Genomic DNA, 21329 nt, shown 5'->3' with positions numbered 1-21329 from the left:
CACGCCCAGCTCTTTCAAGGTCACCTTGCCCGTCTCCCGCTATTCCACATGAAGCAGTGTTCCAAACACTTCCACCCAGGGGTCCTCAAACTTGTTAAACAGGGGGCCAGTTCACTGTCTCTCAGACCACTGGAGGGCCAGACTATAGTTTAAAAAAAAAACTATGAACAAATTCCTATGTGCACTGCGGGCCCGGGACGCGTTGGCTGCTAAGCAGGACAGGCAGCGGCACCCGGCGGGCCGGATACATGTCCTTGGCGGGCCGCATGTGGCCCGCGGGCCGTAGTTTGAGGACCCCTGCTCCAACCGTTCACACAAGCAGTGTGTGCAGGAGGCAGGCCCTGAGCCGGGCTGAACAGAAGTGTGTGGAAGGAGAGAAGGAATGGCGGGGTCGTAGAGGCTGCTGAGTCCACAGGAGGGCAGGCAGCTGAGATTTAGGTTGGTCCCCATCCCTCTCTGACCCTTCGGAGGGACTTTAGTCGGGGGGTCGGGGGAGGGTCTGTGCGGGCAGGGGAGGGGGGTCTGTGCACCGGAGCACCAGTGTCCCAAGGCTGCAGGCACGGGGAGTGAGGCGGCCCCGGGCACCTCAGGACGCTGTGGCCGTGGGCTGTCTTTTCCCTTCCGAGAAGCGCCCTGGTGTTTGCTGGCTCCTACCTGCTGCTTTAGCCTCAGCGAGGTCCCCCACTATGCCCAGCAGCAGCCCAGACGGGCAGAAGCGGCAGCTTCCCAGTCAGTCGAGAGCGTCTGCACCCTCACAGACGGGCCCGATGCCCCGCATCCCAACACCCACCCCTATCAGGGCCTGCGGAGGGGCCTGATTCCTTCGTGGGCTATTTATAAGCAAATCAGAGCGGAATCTTTAGGTAAAGAGGCCCCCCCTCCCTCCCAGCGTTGTCCATCTCTCCCCCTCACGTGACGCTCTGGCTGCAGGAATGAATTGGAAAGTGCTGAAGGCTCATCCCCTTCCTGTGCACAGAGCCTGCCTTGGACGTGGCCAGCTTCAGTTTTGTTTTCTGAACACACGGTCAGTCACATCCTCTCTGGTTCGCTCCGGACTCCCTCCCTGGTTCCAGAGGGCTCTGGAAGGGTCGTCAATCAGTGCCCTGTGCCCCGCCTACCACTTCTGGGTGGGGCATATGAGCAGCTGGGCCTCTTTGTGACTTGACCACTTGACGGGGAAACCAGTCTCTGTGAAGCTGATGCCTGCACTTTGCAGGCGGTGGGCTGTGTGCAGGGCCGGCCACAGTCACCCCAAGCTGGCCACGTGACTTTGGATGTGTCCCAGCAGGAGGTGAGATCTATTTCCCTTCCCCCTGAATCTGGGCTGGTCCTAGACTGGCTTTGATCAGGGGAGGGGTGCTGTGTGAGTTCCCAGCGTCAGCCTCTAGCGACTTTGCAGGTTCTGTTCTCACCCTCTTAGAACGCTGCTGCTCTGTGATGGCCGGGGCCTCGCTGGCACTTCATGCAGAGTCCACGCAGAGAGGGGCCCCTGGCCCAGCTGGCTAGCCATCCCAGTCGAGGCCCCTGACCTGTGAATGGGGCCTCCTGAGGCTCCTGACCTCCAGCTGATACCACCTGACCACAAGTGCCAGGGGGATCCAGAAACACTGCGTGCACCCAGAGAACTGCCCAGTTTGCTCACACACAGAACTGTGTGCAGGAGACTGCCCTTCCTTTTAAAAAATATTGTTATTGATTTCAGAGAGGAGGGGAGAGGGAGAGAGAGATAGAAACATCAGTGATGACAGAGAATCATTGATTGGCTGCTTCTTCACACCCCCTACTGGGGGTCGAGCCCACAACTCAGGCAGGTGCCCTGACCGGGAGTTGGTTGGTGCTCAACCACTGAGCCACGCCTGCAGACCAAAGGTTCCCAGGATCGATTCTGCTTGCAGGCTCCTCCCTGGCCCAGGCTCTGGTCAGGGCTCGTGCAGGAGGCACCCCATTAATGTGTTTCTCTCACATCGGTATCTCTCTCTGTCTTTGCCTCTCTCTTACACTCTCTCTAAAATCAATGGAAAAATATCCTCGGGTGAGGATTAAAAAAAAATCACCGTGATTCTAACGCAGTGACGAGTCCTCAGTAAAGGGGAATCCAGGCTTCTGTGGGGATGGAAAGGCCAGAACCGGGCAATCCTGGGGCCACAGGGAGCGTTCCAGCGGCCGGAGGGCCTCAGCGTCCTCGTAACAATGAACGGAAGTTATCCAAGCGGAGGGAAGGAGAGCCGCAGAGGCGCTGCCAAGCTTGGCTGAGCATCAGTGGTTTGTCTTTCTAAACATCTTCTCCGCTTCTTGAAGGGAGGGATTGGTGTCCTCCGTTTCTGTATCCCCACGACCTAGGACAGGTGCAGAGCAGGCGCTCGACAGACATTCGCAGGATGAACGAGCTGGACTCCACTCCAGAGAATGTCAATTCTGTCCTTGTCCGGGGCATCGTCTCTAAGCGGTGCAGCCTAACTCACCGAATGAGAACGTGTAGCCAAGAATAATGGGTCTGTGTCAGCTGTCTGTACACGATTGAACAAACCGTGCCCGAGCTTGGCAGCTTGAAGCAACACTTTCTTTTAAAAAATATATATTTTTATTGATTTCAGAGAGGAAGGGAGAGGGAGAGAGAGACTGAAACATCCATGATGAGAGAGAATCATGGATCAGCTGCCTCCTGCACACCCCACCCTGGGGATCGAGCCCACAACCCGGGCATGTGCCCTGACAGGTAATCGAACTCTGACCTCCTGGTTCATAAGTCGATGCTCAACCACCGAGCCACGCTGGCCGGGCTAAAGCAACACTTTCTTCTTTCTTGTGACTCTGTGATTGGTTGGGTGAGCCTTCTGCTGCTTTCCTGTGGACTCACCCACACAGCTGCATCCAGGTGGAGGTCACCTGGGGTGGGCTCAGCCTCGTATGGGTCCTTCCTTCCCAAGGAGGCTGGCCTGGGCTTCCGCACACGATGGCATAAGCATCTAAGAGGGAAAGCCCTGGAGCACAAGCCCCCATCGAGCTTCTGCCTGTGTCACCTTTTCTGACGTCTCAGTGGCCAAAACACATTGTATGGATTCCATGCGATGGAGGATGACACAAGGGCTGTGACGCTTCGGTCCACCACAGGTGAGGGGGTGGCGGGCTCTCACCGTGGAAGGGATCGATGTGCGGGTGGGGTTCCCAGGTGGAGATGCATATCAGAGTGGTTGTTCTGGAGACAGGGGGCTGGGCCAAATGACTGAGGTCCTGTAGAGCAGTGATGGGAACATTAAACTTCGCTGGACCTAGAGGGGGGCGCACAGGGTCTGGATCAAATGAAAGGAATCCAGTGATGTTTACTTCACGGGTTTGCTCTCGCCTCATAGTCGATACCGTGGAGGTATTTTGCAAACTTGAAAAGAAGGGAAATGGATGTTGTCAGGCAGAAAACCCAGGTCAGCACCCCAGACAGCTCCGAGGCAAAGCAGCTGCACCCAGAGACTCCTGAACAAGAGTCCCTGCAGCTTAGCTGGCTGCACCCGGCCCCAGGGAAGCAGCTTGCCCAGTGTCTAGACAGCTGGATCGGCTCGATTCATTCTCATTTGCCGGGGCTCCTTCCTGTGGCGACTGTATGAACAGAGTTTAGGTTTGGTCATGAGTACGAGAAACCCCATGTAAGAGAGGTTCTGACTCTCATAAGCAAAGGCCGTTGCTAGGCCGGTCGGGGCTGTCATGGCCCCTCTGCTCCAGGAAGTCCAGACCTGGATCCCCACTGCTCGCTGCCCCGCACCCTTAGAGGGGGGCCTTCAACTTCATGGTCTAAGGTGGGTGGCCGGTGTGCCTGTCACTGCATCCACATGTTTTCATCGGCTCCTCCCTCCAATAAAGGCAATTTTTCTGGTGCCTACTATGTACCAGAAAGAGGCGTAAAGCCGGGCCGGCGTGACTCAGTGGTTGAATGTTGACCTAGGAACCAGGAGGTCATGGTTTGATTCCCTCTCAAGGGCACATGCCTGGGCTGTGGACTCCATCCCCAGTGTGGGGTGTGCAGGAGGCAGTGATCAATGACTCTCTCTCATCGTTGATGTTTCTATCTCTCTCTCCTCTCTTCCTTCCCCTCTGAAATCAATAAAAATATTTTTTAAAAAGAGGCTAAAAGGTGTTACATATGTGGCATCAAAAAGTCAGCATTCGCCCTAGCTGGTGTGGCTCAGTGGATAGAGTGTTGACCTGCAGGCTGAAAGGTCCTGGGTTCGATTCCAGGCAAGAGCACATGCCCAGGGTTGTGGGCTCGATCCCCAGTAGAGGGGGTGGGGGGCATGTAGGAGGCAGCCGATCCATGATTCTCTCTCATCATTGATGTTTCTCTCTCTAAAATCAATAAACATATATGTGTGTGTTGTTGTCTTTTTATTTTTATTTATTTATTTTTTAAAAAATATATTTTATTGATATTTTACAGAGAGGAAGGGAAAGGGATAGAGAGCTAGAAACATCGATCAGCTGCCTCCTGCACACCTCCCACCGGGGATGTGCCCGCAACCAAGGTACATGCCCTTGACCGGAATCGAACCCGGGACTCTTCAGTCCGCAGGCCGACGCTCTATCCAAAGAGCCAAACCGGTTTCGGCTGTTGCTGTCTTTTTAAAGTCAGCATTCCTGGGATTCTGAGGAAAAGAGGAAGGGAGAAGCTTTTCGAGACGTCGTGTGGAGAAGCAGCGGAGATGAGCCCTGGCTAGTCTGGGCGGGGCGGTGTTTGAGTCCGACACAGGCTACCTGGTGTGACTGTGCTTCAGAAAGATTGTGGGGTTGTTTTTTTTTTGTTGTTTTTTTCAAACAAAAGGTTTGCGGCCACCTCACGTCAGCAGATCTATCGGCACCATTTTTCCTGGTGAAGACGCCGTGGAGATCATTGAAATGACAGCTAAAGACTGATAACGTTTAATACACTTTGTTGGTAAAGCAGTGGCAGGGTTGGGGAGGACCGGCTCCCATTTTGAAGAAGTTCTGCTGTGGATAAAAGGCTGCCACACAGCATCGCACGCGACAGAGAAATCATGCGTGAAAGGAAGAGTCGATGGGTGTGGCAAGCTTCTCTGCTGTCTTAAGAAATTGCCTCCCCAACTTCTTGCCTCCCCAGCCTTCTTGCCTCCCCAGCCTTCAGCCACCACCACCCCATCAATCACAGCCACCAACCCCGAGGCTAGACCCTCCACCAGCAAAAAGACTGACTCACATCTATAATAACCACGACCACCAACAACAACGACGAAAAGACTGAGACGTGCTGAAGGGCTCAGAAGACAGTGTTGTGTTTTTTGTTTTTTTTCCCAATAAATAGCTTTTAATTAAAGTATGTACATATTTCAGACATAATGCAATTGCACACAAGATAGACGACAACAGAGTGTAAAAATAACTCTTATATGCACCAGGAAACCACATATTTGTGTGACTCGTTTATTGTGAGACTTGCTTTACTGTGGTGGCCTGGAGCCGAGCCTGCAGACTCCCCGAGGTGCGCCTGTGTGTATACTTCTGTGCCCCTGGAGAACCCTGACTAACACGCTCTTTCAGCGACATCTCTTCCAGGATCCGCGACCACGAAGCACACGTGGGGCAGACAGCACTGGGCCATCGCCGCGTCCTTCCCCTCCACGCCTGTGTGCAGCTTCAGAACCAGTCTTAACATTGTTGGAGAGCTCCAACGGAAGAGCGTGCCATTTGCAGGGCCTGCCCCACCTCCTGAAACGTTACTTCTTGCATCGGCCTTCCTGGGTCTTCCACAGCTGGGTCCTCTCTCTGTTCTCTGCGACACGTCTGGCCCTTGGAGGTGACGGTGTTTCAGGGCTGGAGGCCTTGAGCCCCATGGGACAGAGCCAAGGAAGGCAGAGCAGAGGTGGCGGCGGGGTGGGGGTGAGGGGGGGTTGGCACCAGGCTCCCCTGAGCCAGAGATCCACAGGGCAGAGCCCGAGATGGGGACCAGGCATTTGCCAGGCGGTCTGAAGTGTCCTTCACCTGAGTTCTGAACATCTGCGCCCAGGACCCACGCCCAGGTTCACTGGGGATTCAGGAGAAGGCAGGCCGGGGATCCGTGTAGGAGAACGTGGGGTCTGCTAAGACGTAGGGTGGCTGCTTCCAGCTTCCGGAAGAGTTTGGAGGACACAGCCATGCATGAAACCCAGATGGTTGCAGTATTAAATGAGCCAAGTTTCACTTTTAAATACTTAATAATGTTCAACATGTGGTGGGGGGAGGTCTTCAGTTTTCTGAAATGGTGAGACTGTCCGTGTGGACCAGGGGTGGGGAACGTCCGGCCCGCCGGCTCTGTAAAACCCTCGGAACCATGTGCTCCGGCCCTGCCAGGGCATGAGGGGTGAGTTAATGAAATGCTTGGCCAGATAGAACAGGCTGCTTTTTAAGTGGATGATTTTGTATGGCCTGAGGACGATGTCACAAATACCCAAATGGCCCTTGGCAGAAAAAATGTCCCGCCCCCCCCCCGCCTCGCCCACCCCCATGATTTAGACCTGTGGTTGGCAAACTGCGGCTCGCGAGCCACATGCGGCTCTTTGGCCCCTTGAGTGTGGCTCTTCCACAAAATACCACGGCCTGGGCAAGTCTATTTTGAAGAAGTGGTGTTAGAAGAAGTTTAAGTTGAAAAAATTTGGCTCTCAAAAGAAATTCCAATCGTTGTACTGTTGATATTTGGCTCTGTTGACTACCACTGGTTTAGACAATCCCACTTTTGACGTAACGGTCCAGCGTGGAGGAGGCCTCTGGTTCCGGCCTGTCCGTGGCCTTGTCGTCAGTGACGGCCGAATCTGTCTTCTCCGCTGGTGGGTAAGCCTTGTTCCTTTTGGCAAATGCCTGGCTGATTTCGGCGTGGGTTTGGTTTTTGGTCTCAGGGAGGACAAAATATAAGTAGAGAGCACCCGTGGAGCAGATGGCGGCAAAGACCAGGAAGCAGTAGGTGCCCAGGCCTTTCTGTGGAAAGGTGGAGACAGAAGCGTCAGCTAGACAGACACCACACTGGCCACGAAACCACCTCTGAGCAGACTGTTCTTTGTTAAAAATAAAAAAATTATTAATTAAAAAATATATATATATAAAATTGATTTCAGAGAGGAAGGGAGCGAGAGAGAGAAACGTCAATGATGACAGAGAACCGTTGATCGGCTGTCTCCGGCATGCCCCACACTGGAGATCAAGCCTGCAACGCGGGCATGTGCCCTGGACCAGAGTCGAATCCTGGACCCTTCAGTCTGCAGGCTGATGCTTTATTCACTGAGCCAAACCAGCTAGGGCCAGACTGTTCTTTATGGTCCCCATTCATCAGCCAACATTCCCAGGTGCAGCTGCGCACGCAAATGTGCCTTATAATCGTGTACAGGAGACGTCTCCCATGAGGCACGAATAAATCAGCTTCAAACCTCAGGAAAGATGAGGAAGTGGCAGTCTTTATTTATTACTTTTTTTTTTTTTTTTTTTTTTGAGAAAAGTGGGCATGTAGCCCAACCGGTGTGGCTCAGTCGTTGAGCACTGACTTGTGAACAGGAGGTCACATTTTGATTCCCGGTCAGAGCACATGCCCGGGTTGTGGGCTCGATCCCCAGTGTGGGGTGTGCAGGAGGCAGCTAGCTGATCAGTGATTCTCTCTCATCATTGATGTTTCTCTCTCTCTCTTCCTCACTCTTTCTTGCTGAAATCAATAAAAAAAGAAAAAGAAAAATGGGTATATAAAACTTAATCATTGTGTAAGCCAATTACTATCTACGGTTATCCTTTTTAAAAGTATGTTTTAAAAATTGGAATCGGCCTAACTGGTTTGGCTCAGTGGACAGGGCGTCAGCCTGAGGACTGAAGGGTCCCAGGTTCAATTCCGGTCAAGGGCATGTACCTTGGTTGTGGGCACATCCCTAGTAGGGGGTGTGCAGGAGGCGGCTGATTGATGTTTCTCTCTTATCGATGTTTCTAACTATCTGTCACCCTTTCTCTCTGTAAAAAAAATCAATAAAATATATTAAAAAAAAATTGGAATCGAACTTGACCTCCTGTTCATAGGTCAGTGCTCAACCACTGAACCACACTGGCTGGGCTATCTAACATTATCTTAAGTTCATATTTACCATTAACCACATTCTTCCTTCCCTCCAATATACACGTGAGAGAAGTGTGATGTCAAAAGGAAGTGAAATTCCTCCATTCACAAGAAAAATATGGAACATAACTAGGCCCAGATTACATCACCTTTTCTAATAGGCAAAAGATGTAACTCACTGACTGCTACTCCGATGCAGCCTGGGACAAAGGAGAGAGAGAAATGTGGGATGCAGTCCCTCCAGCTCATGCATCCCGCTTATGGCGGCGAACGCTCGGACGAGAATGGCCCTGCCGGCTGCACTAGACCAGCTGCACCAGTCACCTCGGCAGCTCCCGTGCCCGCAGAGCCTGGCGCATGTAGTTGCTCAGTAAATGTTTGTCAAGTAAAAGGCTCTCAGGGTTCCAGCTGTCAGGGGCTGTGCCCCCGCCCCCCCCCCCCCCCCCGGATGTGCCTCTCCTCTAGGGGCCCCGAGACACGTTTGCAGAGGAATCCCCGGGAAAGCTTGGTGACCACCTGGGAGAAGCAGGAAGGGGACCCACACATTTTATTGGGGTTCCCTGTCCTACACTGAGACCCGCCACATCCTCGGTTCTTCCTTGTCACAGCCCCTGTTTCTCAGAGCCCAGCAGCTTTTCACGGACGCGCTGCGCTGACCCTGGGGGTTCCCGCAGAGGGGCTCTGGCTGGAATTCCTCCCTGCCTCTTCCAGACCCCCCCCACCCCGTCCACGTTTCTTGTGTGGCCCCTGGGGCTCCAGCCTAGTGCCCTGCTGAAAGTGAGCCCGTGGGAATGAAGGCGATCCCCCTCGCAACACGCTGTGGCTCGGCGCATGATTGTACAGGAAGCACACAGCGACAGACACAGCAAAAGCGATGAGCAGGTTGCAGGTTTGAGATTCTACCCAGGTTTCCTTGCATACCCTCCACGACAGGAGGCTCACTCCCTCTGAAGCAGCCCTTAACAGGGGTCCTCAAACTGCGGCCCGCGGGCCACAGGCGGCCCGCAGAGGACATGGATCCGGCCCGCCGGGTGCCGCTGCCTGTCCTGCTTAGCAGCCGACGCGTCCCGGGCCCGCAGTGCGCATAGGAATTTGTTCATAGTTTTTTTTTTAAACTATAGTCCGGCCCTCCAACGGTCTGAGGGACAGTGAACTGGCCCCCTGTTTAAAAAGTTTGAGGACCCCTGCGTAGGGAGCGCCTGGAAGGTGCAGGAGGGAGAAGGGTGAAAGGTTTGGGCCGAGGCACACTTCTCCCTCCCTTAGGCCAACAGCGTGAGTCTCCAGGGGATAGACCAGCCTCTGCTCTGTGACTCGCCCCGCGCTCTGAGGGCTGCCGAATCAGAGGGTACCCGGTGGGCGAGAGGCCCCAGCCAGCCATACCTGGATGAAGGGGAAGACGAGGCCCACGACGAAGTTGGAGAGCCAGTTGACCGTGCCCGCCACGATGAAGGCCGCCGGCCGCTGGGACTGCTGGAAGAACTCGCCGGTCAGGACAAAGGGGATGCCACCTGCAGGGAGAGCCGGGGTGAGGAATTAGTCACCCCGAGGAGGAGGCCATGCCGCCAGCCTCCATCTCATGTGGCAGGGAAGGCGGCAGGAGAGCCCTCAGCCTGTGTGAGCAATGGCCTCAGAGTGGGTTACAGCCCAGAGCTCCGAAAGGCATGAACACCATCTCTGACCTGGCCTGTCTGAACAAGAGGTCCCCCCCCAGCCAATGCTCCCCCAACTCCCCCGCGCTCTCCGAATGGCCGGGCAGTGGAAGACTGCGTGTGCCAATCTGATGATGCAGCAACTGACATTTACGGAATACGTTGCATTAGGAATGCTTAGCATTTCATCTCTGGGACTACTGGCTACCATGTACCTGGGGCGGGTTGGGGGCGGGGGGACTGCAGCCCAGAGAAATGCCTTCACTTACCCAAGGTGACCCAGCTCTGAGGGGCAGAGCCAGGACGCAGGCCCTGACTTTGGTAGACGTTTGCTCAGGCAGCACAGGTGCTGGGAGGCCTTTCCCTACAGCCTCGGTTAAAATGCGCCCCCTACTGTTCATCCTGTCCCTCTTCATCCCCTTATGTTGGTCCCCTCCTCCCCATGGGACTTCCATTGCCCTGGCTTTATCCTATCTAATAAAGAGGGAATATGCGAATTGACCATCACTCCATCACAAAGATGGCTGCAAGTTCCCATAAGGAGCCTTAATGAGCAATCAGCAGGGACCTGAGGCTATACCCTCCCCCGCCCCGTAGGGCTTGACAGGGGATCTGAGGCCATGCCCCCCGCCCAGTGGGGCTTGATGGGGGACCTCAAGGTGTGCTTCCCGTCCTGGTGCTGGGCTAGGGGACCTCAGGCTGCTCCCCCCGACCCAGCTCCAGGCTGGGGGACGTCAGGCTGCACCCTCTGCCCCAGCACTGGGCCAGGGGACCTGAGACTGTGCCCCCTGCCTGGCGGGGCTTGACAGAGGACCTCAGGCCATGCTACCCACCCAGCGGGGCTTGATGGGGGACCTCAAGTTGCACCCCCAGTGCTGGGTCGGGGGAACTCAGGCCGTGCTTCCTGCCCAGTGGGGCTTGACGGGGGACCTGAGGCTGTGCCCCCCTCCCAGTGCCGGGCTGGGGGACCTGAGGCTGCACCCCTCCCCCCCCCACCTGGCGGGGTTTGACAGGGGACCTCAGGCCATGTCCTTCACCTGGCGGGGCTTGACAGGGGACCTCAAGGCACGCCCCTGCCCCAGTCTGTCTGGGGGACCTCAAGCCATGCCCCCCGTCCTAGCACTGGGCCAGGGGACCTGAGGCTATGTCCCCTGCCCGGCGGGGTTTGACAAGGGTGGAACTGGCCAAGTCTGGATCTAGCCCAATGGGGGTGGGGGCCAGCCGGGTCTGGGTCTCACGCGATTTTGAGGCATACATGGGTGGGCGGGGACTTGACTCTGGGTCCCATGGTGTGCCCCAGACTCTGACAGGAGGAAGGTTTTCATATACATTTTACTAATTTTCTTTCATCTCTGACACTTCTATTATAGAGAAAGGGCAAACAGCAATATTAAATTATTTCCTCTAATGAATCCCATTAATGTGCACGAATTTCGTGCACTGGGCCACTAGTATTTACATATTTCTTGGCTGTGCCTGGCTCCCTCTCTGGGAGTGTAAGCTCCGTGGGGGCTGGTCTAGCAGCTTCTCCCAACACCTGGGTCACAGCTGGGCACAGAGCAGGAGCTCTCTGACAGGTGCGAGGAATACGGAAATGAACAAAGTGTGAAAATCCTTCCGAAGGAAAGAGGGCCAGGCTACTCGGTCCCGTCCCCGCCTCAGCGGCCCTGGCTTCTTGGTCCAGGGCCTTTACTGGTAATCACTGTGATGGGCTGAATTGTGCGCCCTCCCTCCCCCCCCCCCAATCCACACGTTGAAGTCCCACCCTCAGCACCCCAAAATGTAACTGTATGTGGAGATGGGATCTTTAAAGGGGTGATGAAGGTACAAGGAGGTCATACAATGGCCCTGATCCAGTCTGACTGGGGTCCTTAGAAGAAGAGGCAACTCAGCCCGGCCGTGTGGCTCAGGGGTTGAGCATCGACCTAGGAACCAGGAGGTCAGGGTTCAATTCCCGGTCAGGGCACAGGCCTGGGTTGCGGGCTCAGCTCCCCGTGTGGGGCGTGCAGGAGGCAGCCGATCCATGATTCTTTCTCATCGCTGATGTTTCTATCTCTCTCTCCCTCCCCCTTCCTCTCTGAAAAAAAGAAAAAAAAAAAAAAAAGCGGCAGAGGGACTTTGGGACAAACATGTAGAGGAGAGGCAATCTGAAGACAGGGACAGAGATCGGAGTGAGTCTCCCCAGAGCCTGCCCACAGACACCAGGGGCTCCTTCCAGAGAGCAGGGCAGGGGCCACACCACCCCGAACCCCTTCTCAGGCTCCCGGGGACACAGAGCCACGGCAGGGCAGGGCTCTCGGTCTCATCCACGCTGGCCATTTTACAGATGGGGAAACTGAGGCTCAAGGAGAGGCGAGGACTTTCCCACGAGGGCAATGCCAGAGCTGGGGCTGGACACGGGTCCTGGGTGCATACACCAGACTCCACTCTTGCAGGCACTCAAGGTGGTGGTTAGGGGCTGGGAGTCCGGCATCGCCATCCTGTCAGCTCGGGCCAGGTTCCCTCCATCCCCACCTTCTCTTGAGCTGCCACGAGCCTTGCGTGAGCTAAGAATAGCAATGTGGTCAGCGATCAATACGTCTTAGCCATGGCCATGGTTATCATCATCACTGTATCTCCCACACGGAATTGGGACTTGTCTGCGGGTGGCCACAGACTGCACCTTGAGTATCATGAATGCATCCTAAACTCGTGTGTCTGCCTCACGCCCTCACAACCGTGAGTTGTTGTATGTTATCGCTAACGTGTCTTTGGGCGGCGCATTGCCCTCCATCTGTGGGGTGGAAATGAAGGCCGTCACTGAACCTGAATGGCTGGGAACTCTCTCTCCCCGCTCCATCCCCAATCAGGCCCTGCCCCTCCCTGAGCCCCTGACTTTCATGGTGGTGCTGGGAGCCCTGGGCCAGCTGGTGCGGAAGGGGGGCGCCCTACCTGGGCCGCTGCAGAAGGACGCAATGATGGCCAGGATGCAGACGATGCTCAGGTAAGGGATCCAGGGGGCCCGGTCCTGCGAGGGAGCAGCAGTGGGCAGGTGAGGCGGCAGGTACGTCGAGGACCTGGGTTCCCACCCCAGCCCCTCCTCCATCCATCTGTGTGACCTCGGACCTTACTAGCAAGGGAAGGGGGTTGTGGGGCTGGGGACCGGCACAGGGTCATGGTTAAAGGACATCTTTGACCTTGTAAAGATCACTTTACATCTATGAGCCCCGTTTCAGCGTCCAGAAAATGGGGATAATGGTAACCCCCAAGCCATTCCAGCGCCTATGTTACAGACACGAGGAGCAGAGAGGCTGAGTTGCCGAAAGTTTTGTGCGAGGAAGTGGGACAGCGGGGATTCACACCCAGGCGGGCTGGCCCCAGAGCCCCTGCTCGTACCACCAGCCAATGAGGGGACAATTGCGCAAATGCTTTTTGTATGGCAGAGCTGGGCGATGTTTTAGGAAGCATCGAGTGCAACCTCTTCCACTCCACAGAGGGGTAAACCAGCCGTGGGCAAACTACGGCCCGCGGGCCAGATCCGGCCCGTTCGGCTGTTCTATCCAGCCCGTGGAGCCGAAAGAGCGGAGGGTTCTCTTGCTCTCCCCTCCGCTCCTTTACTTTGAATTTATATTAGTTCACACAAACACTCCATCCATGCTTTTGTTCCGGCCCTCCGGTCCAGATTAAGAACCCATTGTGGCCCTCGAGTCAAAAAGTTTGCCCACCCCTGGGGGTAAACAGAGGCTCAGAGAGGGGATGTAACTCACCCAACGTCACACAGCTCCTCAGGTCTCTGGTCTCCCAGGCCCAGGACCCACCCCTCAAGTCCCCCCAGCAGCTTCCCGGCTGAGATGCCCCTGGGGGAGCCGTGTCTGCAGACATTGCCACCTTCCCAAGCCCAGGGCCCCGGGCACCGAAGCCGAAAGCCAGCTCCCCGCCGAGCAGGGCGGGACAGGCACGTGCTCTCACCTGCAGCGTCAGCGTGACCGTGAGGATCCCGAAGAAGAGGGTCATCAGCCCGAAGCCGCCGATGAGCAGGGGTCTCCGCCCCAGGCGCTCGATGACCAAGCCCTAGGTCAGGGTCAAAGAGGGGTGGTTACTACAAGCAGCACGGGAAGGGGGTGCAGGGCTGGGAATGGGCACGGGGTTGTGGCTCAAGGATGGCTTTGACCTGAGACAGGCAGGTGACTCTCTCCACAGCCACACCCGGAGGGGGAGGGGCAATGACCTTGATGAGAAGGAAGAAAGAAGAAATTCCCGTGTGTCCACCCGTTCACCTTTCCTCCCATCTCCCTCGTGAGGGGCGTGGGCTTATCTGCTGGGGAGCCTGGACGAGGGGCCGAAAGGATGTGGTTGCCGCAGCCCTCCCTTCCCCCACCCGGGAGCAGGCTGCATGGAGTCACGCTCTCTATTCCTCTCCGCCCCGCGGTGCCGACTTCAGAGGCGAGGACCCCGGGGCGGGCATGGGGCTGCCTTTTTCCACACTCCGGGTGACACCAGCGAGTGCAGCCCCGGAAGCTGCGCCCAAGCCCAGCGTCCTGGGGCCGTGGGGTGGCACCGACCCCCACTCGCAGCCCTGGTGCCTGCCTTTCCCTTGGGCCAGGGCAGGCTGTTCACTGAGCGCCTTCAAACGCCAGTGATCCCGAAGAGTGTGATTGCAGCCGAGTTCCAGAGACAGGCTGGGTTAGCAGGTACACCATACTCTAAGGAACGTGCAAAGACCAGGCTGGCAGAGGTACGGTATGACAACGGCTTTCCCCCTTTCTTTCCGTCTATTGTGCAACACACACGTGCCCACGTGTGCATACATTCGTGAACACACTCCGAACACTGGAGTGAGATGACACCGCCCAGGTGGGGGCCAGCGCCCAGGATGCCAAACGGCTGACCTTGACCTTGACCTTGACACTGTGGGGTTGGGGGGCCCCTGAGGAGCCTCACCACACCAGCCTGAGGGACTCTCCCGGCAAAAGTGGGTTATTGCCAAAGCCCGAGCTATGGAAACCTGGGAGGAAGAAGGGGAACGGCTCGGTGACGGCTGGTCAGCTCTGAGCAAAGACAGCAAAGGCGGGAGCAGGGAAACGCTCGCTTTCCGCCCCCGTCACCTGCTGGCGATGCCGCTTTAAATACGCAGGCAGGCCTTCATCGTGGCCTCCAGGGACTTCTGTCCGAGGAGAAGCCGAGGCCTGGGAAGGCCATGGCTATTTTCAAGTTACCAGGGTTTTAAAGTCTGTGATCAGAGGACAGGACCTCGGAAATAACTGTCTACTCGGGACAGCTCTCTGCAAACGGAAACTGAAAAATAATTCGTTGAAACGTAAACTTCGCTTGGCCATTTCTGCGTCTAAGAAGAAATGTGTGTGAGAACCGTGTATCTTTTGGGGCCAAAGGTATGAGAAGTGGAAAAGTTACATTTAAAGGACTATCATTCCAGGGTAGTTCATGAACCCTAAAAATAATAAACGAAAATGGCCTGGACACATTTCATCCCAAGTATAAACCCAGATGGGGGTCGGGGCCAACTGGCCCTCCCGTCCTCACTCCTGGGAATCGTCTTCCCTGGGGCGTCTGCAGCCCCAAGGGGAACACCCCCACCTGCTGCCCCTTTGAGACGAAAGGGAGCCTCTTAAGAGGCTCATGATCACCAAGTTGCCCCGTTCTTAATTTGGGGCACCTGGGAAAAAGTCAGCTCTTAAAGCTCTTGCCCCGGGCCTAGCCGGTTTGGCTCAGTGGATAGAGCGTCGGCCTGCAGACCAAAGGGCCCCTCGTTTGATCTTGGTCAAGGGCACGTACCTCCGTTGCAGGTTCCTCCCCAGCCCCGGCCCTGGTCAGGGCGCATGCAGGAGGCAACCCATCGATGTGTTCCTCTCACATCAATGTTTCTGTCTTTCCCTCTCTCTTCCACTCTAACAATCAATGGAAAAAAATATCCTCGGATGAGGAGTAAAAAGCAAAATAAGAAAAAGCTCTTGAGTGAAGTTGAGAAAGAGACACTGTGTGGACAGGTGACGGGGGAGTCGGTGCCTGGCAATTGGTACGTGGAGCCGAGAGCCTGGTGGGCAGAGGGATGGGTGGTGGGAGCGGCCGGCACCTGGAGCAGCTGGTACGAAGGAGACACAGCCTGCTGCCGTCACCGGAGCCAGGCGGGGCGGGGACACAGCCCAGCCACCCCATCTTCTGCTTGGCTGTCTCTTCCACTCTCTCCTGTAACATGCGTTGGAGCGGGGGGCTCGAGGTGCCGCAGCGAACTCTAAAGGTTTTGATGCTGAAACCGCGGGATTGGTTGGGAAGCAGAGGGGTCTGTAGACAATGGAAACCAAAGGATGTTTTTCTTTCTTTGCTTCAACTCTATGGTGTAAGGGTCCTCAGACTTTTTAAACAGGGGGCCAGTTCACTGTCCCTCAGACCGCTGGAGGGCCGGACTATAGTTTAAAAAAAACAACTATGAACAAATTCCTATGCGCACTGCGGGCCCAGGACGCGTCGGCTGCTAAGCAGGACAGGCAGCGGCACCTGGCGGGCCGGATACATGTCCTCGGCGGGCCGCATGTGGCCCGTGGGCCGTAGTTTGAGGACCCCTGGGTCCATTCCTGACAGCGACACGCACGCACTGCGATGGCTGAAAGGTGAGAGTGACTCATGGGAATTCTGTTGCCCTGGCTGGAGGAAGCTCGGGGTCTCAGCTCCGAGGGATCGAGTCTCGAGTCTCGAGTCTCGTGCTCGCGGCCACCACCCCACGTGGCTGGGGTGCTTGGGCTCCTGGGGCCAGGTGACACCTGTGGAAGTTCTCTCATCGGAGAACTGATGCTGCACCAAGACAACTGATGTGGAACCCAGCTGTTTCTGCAAAGTGACAGTCCTTCCCAGCTGCCCACGCCGAGGAGCAGGGCCAGGAGCCAACATCAACGGCAAGTCAAAGGAACAAAAATGTCTTTCTCACCTGCCTCACAAGTTGTGGTATACGTATGTAAATGCGTATACCACCAGGGCAATGAAGCCGTCCCTCCCAGGTCGGGGCCACATGGAGGCACCCAAACATCTAGACCAGTGGTCGGCAAACTGCGGCTGGCGAGCCGCGGTTTGCCGCTCTGTTGACTAATGAGTTTGCCGACCACTGGGATAGGGGCTTAATCACAAGGAACAAAAACAGCCTGTAATTATTGGAATCGAGAGTCTAGGTCAGTGGTCGGCAAACTCATTAGTCAACAGAGCGGCAAACCGCGGCTCGCCAGCCGCAGTTTGCCGACCACTGCTCTAGAACAAAGCCATTGTCATGGGCTGTCCAACTCGCAGGGGGAAGAAAGAACAGAAAATGGGCAAGTCCTGTTTGAGAGGCAGTGACCTCACAGGCGGGGTGAAATCGCAGCTGTAAGTTTGGAAACAAGGCCATAAAGCGTTGGAAGGGGCCAGGGACCCACTGACTACGGACTGCCAGGGGCGCTGGGCCTTCGGGTGCCTGGAGCATGTTTCCATGGCAATTCTGTCCGGTGGTGGAGTCGGTCCTGTGGCCGCTGGAACAGGGGGCGGCAGAGTGGCCTAAGGAAGCAGTTATTCTCGTTCAGTCCTGGAGGTCAGAAGTCTGCACAGGCCGCAGGGGCAAAGCTCGGGGCTGCCGGAGGGCCGGGCTCCTTCTGGGCGCTCCAGGGCAGGGTCCGTTCCTTGCTTCCTGCAGCTTCTCAGGCCTCCTGCCCGCCTGGGCTCCCGCCCCTCCGTCCATCTTCAAAGCCAGCAATCGCATCGAGGCAGCCTCTGCTTTGGTCTCCGCGCTTTTTCTGACCCTCACGCTCCTCCTCTCGATGTCACTTCGAAGGAGCCTGCGATTCACTGGGCCCCGGGGGTCCAGGAAACCTCCCCACCGGAGGCTTAGCTTCGTCACAGTTGCAAAGCCTCTCTTTCCACATCAGGCGACAGAGGGGCAGCTTCCAGGAGTTTGGACATTTGGGGGGTTGGTAGTCTGCCCACCACACGTGGGCACGGTTACATCCATTTAAAAGATGAGCAAATACATCCCGAGACGTCAGGCAATGTTCCTGAGGCCCCTCAGCTGGAAGGAGGACGAGTCCGATTTGAACTCGGAGCTGCCAGGCCCTAATGCCCAAGCGCTTCCTCCCCAGCACACTCTTCTACCTCAGATTCCCAGACGCATGCTGAACTTGACCTCATGAGTGTCCAGGGATTAGGGCAAATGCTACCACTTTAAGGACCGTTTCCAATAGACCAGTGGTCGGCAAACTGCGGCTCGCGAGCCACATGCGGCTCTCTGGACCCTTGAGTGTGGCTCTTCCACAAAATACCACGGCCTGGGCGAGTCTATTTTGAAGAAGTGGCGTTAGAAGAAGTTGAAGTTTAAAAAATGTGGCTCTCCAAAGAAATTTCAATCGTTGTCCTGTTGATATTTGGCTCTGTTGACTAATGAGTTTGCTGACCACTGCAATAGACTATTCTGCATCTCCAGCTCTATTAGAAGATAAAGTGGGCAGAGGACAGATGACTGTGGACATGCACACAGGGCCAGGGGACAGGCTGCACAATGCACTCACTTCCTTTCGCCAGGCTCACTCCAGCGCCCTCAGCTCTCCCTCCCGGGTCCCTCCTCCAGGAAGCCCTCCTGGGATCCCTCACAGGAGAGTTCATCCCAGTGTGGCACGTGGTGCGTGTCTGTTTCTGGGTCTGTCTCTCTCTAGATCAGCCGTGGGCAAACTATGGCCCGCGGGCCAGATCCGGCCTGTTCGGCTGTTCTATCCGGCCCGCAGAGCCGAAAGAGCGGAGGGTTCTCTTGCTCTCCCCTCCGCTCCTTTACTTTGAATTTATATTAGTTCACACAAACACTCCATCCATGCTTTTGTTCCGGCCCTCCGGTCCAGTTTAAGAACCCATGGTGGCCCTCGAGTCAAAAAGTTTGCCCACCCCTGCTCTAGATCATGACAAGGTCCCTGGTGACGCCCTGGCATGAGCAGGGTGTGGGTGCACCACAGCTGCTTGTGGGCGGATGAATGCATGAATAAATACGTATACCTCCAGGGCAATGACACCGTCCCTCCCAGGTCTGGGCCACATGGAGGGCCCAAACCTCTAGAACACACAGGGTCCAAAATGCAAGGCAGCAGCAGGCAGGCCCTGCCGAGGCTGCGGGGCCCGTGCTGATTTCAGGAATGCGAAGCCAGCCACCTCCTCTGGGGGCTCATACTTCTAAGAAATACTTCGTCAAATGTCGCCAGCTTTTAAAGATGACGATCTGCCAGCCAGAGAGTGGGGAGCGGAAGGAGGAGTCGGGGAGACCGCGGTTGGAAGTATCACGGCCCGCCCCCCCACCCCCCGCTCCTGTGTTTGCTCCTCTTTTGAATGGGGGTGAACACTGGACTTTCAGGAGTGATGGGAGCCTTCGTGAGACTCCAGGGAGAGCACCGGGGGCTGGGGAACAGCAGGGGCCCCAGATGTCAGCCCCCTCGCTCCCTCAGGTTCTGACCTACTGGCTGCGTGACGCTGGGTAAGTCACTTCTTTGAGACTAGGTTTCCTCAACTCTCAAGACTGTGAGTCCCTGTGAAATCCTGCTCTCTGCCAGGGTGCGCTCGTCACAGCCTCGTCAGAAAGGCAAGCCGGGGGAACGTGCCTGCTTAGAGCCGGCATCGCCACCGCTTACTGAGGGCCCATCACCTGCCCGGCTTGCGTCACTTACTCTGTATTCCCTCACTTAATCCTCACTCACCCCTCCCCGCCCCTCTCCGCCAGAGGCAGGGGCCATATCCTCATTACAGAAGTGGGGAAATCGAGCCACAGAACTGGGGAATGACTTGCCCAGGGTCACGCAGCTCAAAAGGGTCGGCACGGGGGTCAGAAGCCAGGCAGTGTGGCTCTAAGCGGAGACTGCACCCCACGCCCCGCAGACAACGGTTAAGGAAACTGCCGATGGCCAAGCGGTGAAGAATGATGGCGCTTTCACATCAGAGCTAGGTCAGGGGCGATGGTCTGCTTCGCTTCCCGTACGCACGTCACACTCCCATACAATGTACTCAACAAGAAGTAATAAAGTGGGAAATCGTTCTGACATCAGCCTGGGGAACAAACGCAGGATTAAGGTGGGAACACAGTAGGGCCGCTGTGGCGAGGGATTAAGACATGCATCTCTGAATAGATGGGGGGGGGGGGGGGGGGCAACTGCCTTGGGTATCACGTAGGTGGTTTCTTCTTTGTTTCTTCCTATTTTCCCCCCGAATTTTACGAATCTATCCTAATGAGCGCATGTTGATTTCCTGTTACAACAAAATACCTGAAAACCCCCCAAACAAACCCTGTAATTTCCCCATCATTTTCTTTCCCCGCTGCGATTTTCTGCTGATCAATTTAAAAATGAACAATAGAGCTTGGGGGAGGGCGTCTGGTCTGTAACTTGAGACAAGAATTTTGTAAAACTCTTGTGAAATATTGAAGCATTTTCCCTCCAATAAAAAGACTGTGGATGGTGGGAGTGGGAGACAGACACCAGTCTCAATACTTTTATGGAATCTGTTTGCAAAAGCCGCTTGTTAAAACGCCCCGTTAAGATCAAGGAGCAGAAGTGTTCTGTTGAAAATAAGTCTCTGCTGGTTTGCACCGGCCGCAGCCTTGCACAAATCAGAGAGCAAGAGTGAAAGAAATCGGCTGCTCCATCAAGGTCAGAGAACAAGGTCACTCGAACCCTCTTCTCTCTCCTTTGGAAAGGAACCCCATGGTGGATCGTGAGCCCAGAGGGCACCCCACGAGGCAGAGGAGACAGGAATAGCTCATCAAAAGGGAAGCTGTCCCCTAGGGCATGGGTGCCTTATTCAGCATCAATGGCCACGCTGAGACAGCGTTGGGATCTGGTGCAGAGCTGAATGCAGACCTGGGCAGTTTCTGTGGGACTCCACAGGCCCCACTGCCCCACCCCACATGGGGACTCCCCAGGCCCCCACTGCCCCACCCCACATGGGGACTCTCCAGGTTCCCACTGCCCCACCTCACATGGGGACTCTCCAGGTTCCCACTGCCCCACCCCACATGGGGACTCTCCAGGTTCCCCCTGCCCCACCCCACATGGGGATTCTCCAGGCCCCTCTGCCCCACCTCACATGGGGACTCTCCAGGCCCCTCTGCCCCACCTCACATGGGGACTCCCCAGGCCCCCAGTGCCCCACCCCACATGGGGACTCTCCAGGTTCCCCCTGCCCCACCCCACATGGGGACTCTCCAGGCCCCCACTGCCCCACCCCACATGGGGACTCTCCAGGCCCCCACTGCCCCGCCCCACATGGGGACTCTCCAGGCCCCCAGTGCCCCGCCCCACATGGGGACTCTCCAGGCCCCCACTGCCCCGCCCCACATGGGGACTCTCCAGGCCCCCACTGCCCCACCCCACATGGGGACTCTCCAGGCCCCTCTGCCCCACCCCACATGGGGACTCTCCAGGCCCCCAGTGCCCCACCCCACATGGGGACTCTCCAGGCCCCCAGTGCCCCACCCCACATGGGGATTCTCCAGGGCCCTCTGCCCCGCCCCACATGGGGACTCTCCAGGCCCCCACTGCCCCACCCCACATGGGGACTCTCCAGGCCCCCACTGCCCCGCCCCACATGGGGACTCTCCAGGCCCCCACTGCCCCGCCCCACATGGGGACTCC

At 56.4% G+C, this 21329-nt stretch overlaps 1 protein-coding gene across 2 annotated transcripts in view; it reads right to left on the bottom strand.

Moving 5' to 3' along the window:
* Positions 1–5263: 5263 nt before the first annotated feature.
* The window catches only part of SLC2A9 (solute carrier family 2 member 9), a 57216-nt gene continuing 41150 nt past the window's right edge, over positions 5264–21329 (bottom strand). The window contains exons 9-12 of one of the 2 annotated variants that reach the window (XM_080649407.1): positions 13663–13764; positions 12646–12721; positions 9446–9573; positions 5264–6951 (exon numbers count right to left, since the gene is read on the bottom strand). In XM_080649407.1, coding sequence (XP_080505533.1) covers positions 6697–6951; positions 9446–9573; positions 12646–12721; positions 13663–13764 — 561 coding nt within the window. In that variant the 3' untranslated portion in view covers positions 5264–6696. The remainder of the gene's footprint in view (positions 6952–9445; positions 9574–12645; positions 12722–13662; positions 13765–21329) is intronic. The other variant, XM_080649408.1, reaches the window with a different exon arrangement.

The sequence above is a fragment of the Plecotus auritus genome, assembly GCF_963455305.1.
Source record: "Plecotus auritus genome assembly, chromosome: 1".
Lineage (NCBI taxonomy): Eukaryota > Metazoa > Chordata > Mammalia > Chiroptera > Vespertilionidae > Plecotus > Plecotus auritus.
The sequence above is the reverse complement of the archived record's forward strand: the minus strand, read 5'-3'. Positions and strand labels throughout refer to the sequence as shown.